This window comes from Orycteropus afer, unplaced genomic scaffold (genome assembly GCF_000298275.1).
Source record: "Orycteropus afer afer isolate SDZICR_OR568_19922 unplaced genomic scaffold, OryAfe1.0 scaffold00751, whole genome shotgun sequence".
NCBI lineage: Eukaryota > Metazoa > Chordata > Mammalia > Tubulidentata > Orycteropodidae > Orycteropus > Orycteropus afer.
This window is the reverse complement of record NW_006922338.1, coordinates 590,216-595,340: the sequence shown is the minus strand read 5'-3', so window position 1 is coordinate 595,340 and position 5,125 is coordinate 590,216. Positions and strand designations below refer to the sequence as shown.

Here is a 5,125-nt window from a genome sequence, read left to right as displayed (position 1 = left end):
GGGGGCTGGGGTGACGCTGCCAGGGCAGCCAGGGCCCATGCGTCCACAGGGCTCTGGGGTGCAGTGGGCTCTGCCAAAGCGGACCCCACCCCACCCAGCGGACCCTGCCTGGCAGCCTCCCCACTCACTGGTTGTTGCAGATACAGATGACAGGCCTTGTCAAGAGCCCCGCCTCTGCCCGGCGCTGCCGCCTCCCGCCTGCGGGAACAGCCTGGTCGCCTGGCCCTACCTCCTTCGGGCCCTTTCGGTCCAGGATGCTCAACAGAACGTTGACGGCAGCCTGCGGAGGACACACGAGGATGAGCAGCTGCCCCAGAGCCCCCACCCCTACCTGCCCCCCACATCTCCACCCAGCCCCAGAGGACCCCTCACCGTGGGGGCCCCGTCAATCTCATCGATGACCAGGCAGTTGGGCCTCCCACCAGCGCCCAACACCGACTCCATCTGCGTGGCTGCCTCAATACGCGTGCGGAAGGCTTCAGGGCTGCGGTCGTCACTGGAAGTGGACGCATCCGGGTCAGGGAAGGGCCTCAGCTCACTCCCCTGGGAGCGGGCTGCCACAGGCACCACTGGGCTGACATGACCCAGCCTCCATCTGACCGACTGGAACCCAGAGCAGGCCTGGCGGCCGGCTGTCTATGCCCTACCGGCCCCTGGTCCAGCCGCCCGGAGGACACCTGCGTCCCGCTGCTCTGCTCACCTAGCGTTCATCTCGACCACGCAGTACCCTGCGTGCCGTGCAATCACGTGGGCCAGGGTGGTCTTGCCCAGCCCTGGGGGTCCACACAGCAGTGCCACCTGCAGCCAGGGCAGACGAAGACACACTGGGCCTGTGTCCGAGGAGCCCCAGGAAGCTCCCTCGCCCAGCATCAGAGGCTACGGATCGGGGCCCCTGGCTCCTGCCTCATACGCTGCCCCTCCCAGTCCCCACGCGTGGACAGAACCCTGCAAACAGCCCTCAGCTGGTGACCTAGGACAAGGCGGCAACTCACAACCAACCCCAGAACCACCCAGGAAGGGGCGGGGGGCCCGTCGAGAAGGCATCAACATCACCCGTGTCTCCCAGAGAACGTCTTCAAGTTCATCAGCACGACAGACCGAGACCCCCAGCATCTCTGTGCTCGTGAGCGCAACGTGCCCCGTGATGCACAGAGGCAGCGAAGGTGCCGTCCACCTCAAGCTCAGCCCCCAGCCCCAGAGAAGCAACCCTCGCAGTGGGGCTCACCTTCTGCCGGGGCCGCCGGCTGGGGTCCAGCTCAGCCTCCAGCATCTCTTCCAGCACCTGCTCGTGGCTCTTCCACTTGCTGGAAGCTGCTGTGTCCCTGCCACCACGGGCTGGCTCGCCGCTGGGCCTGGGCTTCCGGGCGGGCATCTCGCGACCGAACACCACCAGGTCCCACAGCTTCAGCCACTTGAGCAGGCAGCGGTTGGTGAACTGCAGGGGGAGGGGGCAGAGCCTGAGGACCCCCGCCCTCAGTCCTCGCCGTCAACCCGCAATCACGGGCCCCACATCTCAAACAAGGACACCGCAGCCTGGGAAGACGTGTGACGATGGCCAGTCATTCTGACCCCACCAGCTGTGCCTTCCCTCCCTGGAGTACCCCAGCATCAGGTAAGGGGGGCCCACAGGGATGGGGGTGGAGGCTCAGGGCAGGGGACATGAGGGCTCCCGGCCCAGCTCACAGGCAGCCAGCAGCAAGCCCGTCCCACACTGTTTTCCCACCTACAGCTCCACAAGGGGGATGAGCTCTGGTGGGCCCTGGGTTCCTCCCTCCCAGTGGCAAGGGAAGTCAGTCACACTTGAGCAAGAACAAGGCCTCACGTCATCACTGAGCAGCTCTGTGTAGCGCCGGGGTGCGAATTCATCCACCCACAGGCAGTGCTGGGAGGCTTCTCGGCCATCAGCTGCCTCTGGCTCTTCCTCTGGGGCCCCCACGGGCTGAGCGGCCTGCTCCTCAGACCTGAGGCTGGAGAACGTTGTAGCCTGAGCCACTGGGGCCTTGACCACACCCCACGCTGACCCCGCACCCAGGAAGTGCAGGCTAGGAGCAGGCTGAGACCACGGGAGGGTCCCGGGGCGGGGAGAGCCGCTCAGTCACCTGTGCAGCACGTCCGAGAGCCGCTGGGCTTCCTCAAGCAGCCGCTGCCGCTGCTGCACGCGAGAATCAAGTGGCTGAGACCGTGGTCTTGCCAGGACCACCCCTCCCCACCCGGCCAGACCCCCGCCAGCCCACCTCGTTGTCCACCTGCTCCTTCAGGGAGGAGAAGGGCACACCCAGCAGGTCCAGCTGGCTGTGGCCACGCCATCGGATGTCCGGGAGGGGACTCTGTGGGGAAGGGGACCGCAGTCACCTCTGCATCCCAGTCACGGGGCTCCCACAGCCCCCCAACAGTGCCCAGGAACCCAGAGCCCAGTGTCAGTGAGTTGCGGGAGATGGCAGAGGCCCCACTGTAGTCGGGTAGTCCAGTGGGGAAAGTGACAGGGACAGGGCCAGCTTGGAGGAACAGGGAGGGCCTTTCCATCCTGGGCCGTACCAGGGTGGGGTACAGGAATGGGGTCTCTCTGACCTTGTGTCACCACCCTCCAAAGCAGCTTCCGTCCTCCTTGTCAGTCTTGGCCAGGGATTTGAGGTCCAAGACCCTTCCCTGACCCACAGCGAGCCCAGCCACACAGCACTTGCCTGCACCCCAGTGCCCGTGGGGTCAGCCCGTAGCACCAGGAAGGCCCGCCTGCCACTGGTTGATGTCACATTGACGTAGTCCTCCAGGACTGGTGGCCGCCGCAGGACAGGATGGCGGGTGGCCGGCGAGGCCAGCGTGGGACCTGTGTCCGCTCCAGTGTCCAGGAGCCTGAGAGGGGCCGGGGCTCAGACTTAGGACCTGGCTGCCCTCACCCTTGGCGGGGGGGCCAGGTTCACCTTTAGGACCCCACAGGCTCCTCTTCCAGGCCTTAGAGTCTCATGTGAGGAGGAGGCTCCTTGCCAATCCCCAGGCACGCACCCGATGTCCCACAGCTTGGTGGGGACCTCAGGGCTCGGTGGGGGAGTGATGCCCGGCGGTGGGGAGTCAGGTGGCAGCTCTTCCATCTCCTCTGGCCCAAAGTTCAGCCTCTTGACGGCCTCCAGCCGCGGCCGTTTGATCCTGGGGGCTGTGGAGACACACGAAGGAAGCAAGTAACACTTCCCCAGCCTTGCACCTCACCCCAGCTCCCTCAGCCAACCCTGCGGACGGACATACTGGGGGGCAGGGGCACGTCCTCCTGCACAGCAATGTCTAGGTCCCTCTTTCGGGCACCGTCCTTGCTCTTCTGCAGCGACCTGACTGGACAGGGGTGGGTGGCAGCATCCCCTCCGGTGATGGCCTCCTCAAAAGTCAGCCGGGGTCGGCCCGCTGGGGGCTGAGGGGTCCTGGCGGGCGGCAGAGCCGATGCTCCTGCAGGAGAGAGGGTACTCAGGACACGGAGCCTCCTGGGCCAGCAGCGATAAAACCTTCCCTCCCTACTCGGTTCTCCTCTGGCCTCTGCTCTCCGATGACCGCCTCACCACCTCAGAGAAGCCCTCCCTGACTGCCACCCAGGCCCCAGGCAGGAGTGTGGGTACTGACTGAAGCCAGAAGGACGGTACCCAGGCCCGGGGGAGGACACTGGAGCCCGGGCCCGGGTGAGGGCCTGGGAGAGCGAGACGAGGGGAGTGACGGGGCCCCGGACACACGTGGGTCCGCAGGCGCGCGGCCTCCCCGCGCCGCGCGCACCTTCCAGCTCGGCCAGCACTTCGAGCTCGGCCGCGAACTGGCTGTGGAAGTCGTCCTCGACTCCGTACAGCTCCCGTTCGTAGTCCTCCATGTCGCAGGCCGCCGCTGCACCGCCGGGCTAGCGCCCCGAACCTCCCGCGTCCTGAGCGATACACGCGCTGCCAATCAGCGGCCAGCGTGCCCGGCCGCGCCCGCCAATGGGAGACGGGGCGGGCTGAGGGCGGGGCTATGCGCAGGCTGGGCGGGGTTGACTCGATCCATTAGGGTCGAAACGGCGGATCCAGAATTGCTCTCCATTGGCCGGCACAGCTGCCCGTCCGCGGCTGGGGCGGAGTTGGGGCTGCGTGCGCAGGCCGGGTGGGCCTCGAATTAAGTCACCATGGGCGGAGCGGCGCCCAAAAGAGCTTATCATTGGCTATTGCAGCTGCCTATCTGCGGCGGGGGCGGGCTGAGGGTTCGGAGTGGTTCAGTCAATTTACTGGAGTGGAAGCCGCGAGCCCAGAAGCGCTCGTCATTGGTCAGAGCAGCTGTCCGTCCGAGGTGGGGGCGGGCGGGGGCGGGGCGGAGGCGGGGCTGCGCGCGCAGCCGGGCCGGGCCCAAGCGCTGCACTGTAGCCGGCTCTGGATCGTGGGAAGCGCAGAGTCGCGGGAGCTTGAGCGAGACAGCGACATCGGGGACCCGAACGGCGCAGCCCGGCTGCAGGTCGGTCCTGGAGCGGGCAGGAACGCGGGGGGACTGGGCCCGGGGTCTGCTCGGACCCCCGGGCCTGCGGCCGCCTAGGGGAGCAGAGGCGGGCCCTTCGGGAAGAGGTGTCTGCAGGGAGGGGCCGAGGCACCCCGGTGGGCCCTGGCCGACCGGGGACCCCGACCCCGCACCCGGCGCCCGGGCTGACCTGAGCCTGTGTTTGGGGCGCAGCAGCCCCTGCCCCCCACCCACGCACTCCGTGGGGTCGGGAGGACGGCCGCTCACGTGTCCATGGCCCGGAAGGGTCTCGGAACTGCGGGGTGTCAGCGGGGAACAGGCCCGTTCCCCTCGAGATCAGGGCCGGGGCCTCACAGCCCCCATCAGAGTCCGGAGAGACCCTGACCCTCACCCCGCTGACACCCCCCGAGTGGGCATTGGGGACCTGGGCAGGGGATGGGGATGGGGCTTCAGGAAGTCGGGACCTGGGGTCTGGGAGGGATGTCTGAAGGGGGACATAGGGTCTGGAGCTTGGGGGGTATCAGACTTGGGGAGGGGGTGTCTGATGATGGGAGGGGGGTGTCGATGGTGGGGAGAGGTTGTCCATGATGGGGAGGGGGTGTCGATGGTGGGGAGCGGGCTGTCTGATTGTGAGTAGGGGGTGTCGATGGTGGGGAGGGGGGGTCTGATGGTG

At 67.4% G+C, this 5,125-nt stretch overlaps 1 protein-coding gene across 1 annotated transcript in view; it reads right to left on the bottom strand.

Annotated features, from left to right (window-relative positions):
• Window positions 1-3,841, bottom strand: part of CHTF18 (chromosome transmission fidelity factor 18) — a 9,968-nt gene extending 6,127 nt beyond the window's left edge. The window contains exons 1-11 of the mRNA XM_042783222.1: window positions 3,751-3,841; window positions 3,238-3,432; window positions 3,001-3,148; window positions 2,682-2,850; window positions 2,235-2,327; window positions 2,100-2,152; window positions 1,823-1,967; window positions 1,226-1,435; window positions 701-798; window positions 373-496; window positions 129-280 (exon numbers count right to left, since the gene is read on the bottom strand). Of these exons, the coding sequence (XP_042639156.1) occupies window positions 129-280; window positions 373-496; window positions 701-798; window positions 1,226-1,435; window positions 1,823-1,967; window positions 2,100-2,152; window positions 2,235-2,327; window positions 2,682-2,850; window positions 3,001-3,148; window positions 3,238-3,432; window positions 3,751-3,841 (1,478 nt within the window). The remainder of the gene's footprint in view (window positions 1-128; window positions 281-372; window positions 497-700; window positions 799-1,225; window positions 1,436-1,822; window positions 1,968-2,099; window positions 2,153-2,234; window positions 2,328-2,681; window positions 2,851-3,000; window positions 3,149-3,237; window positions 3,433-3,750) is intronic.
• Window positions 3,842-5,125: the final 1,284 nt, after the last annotated feature.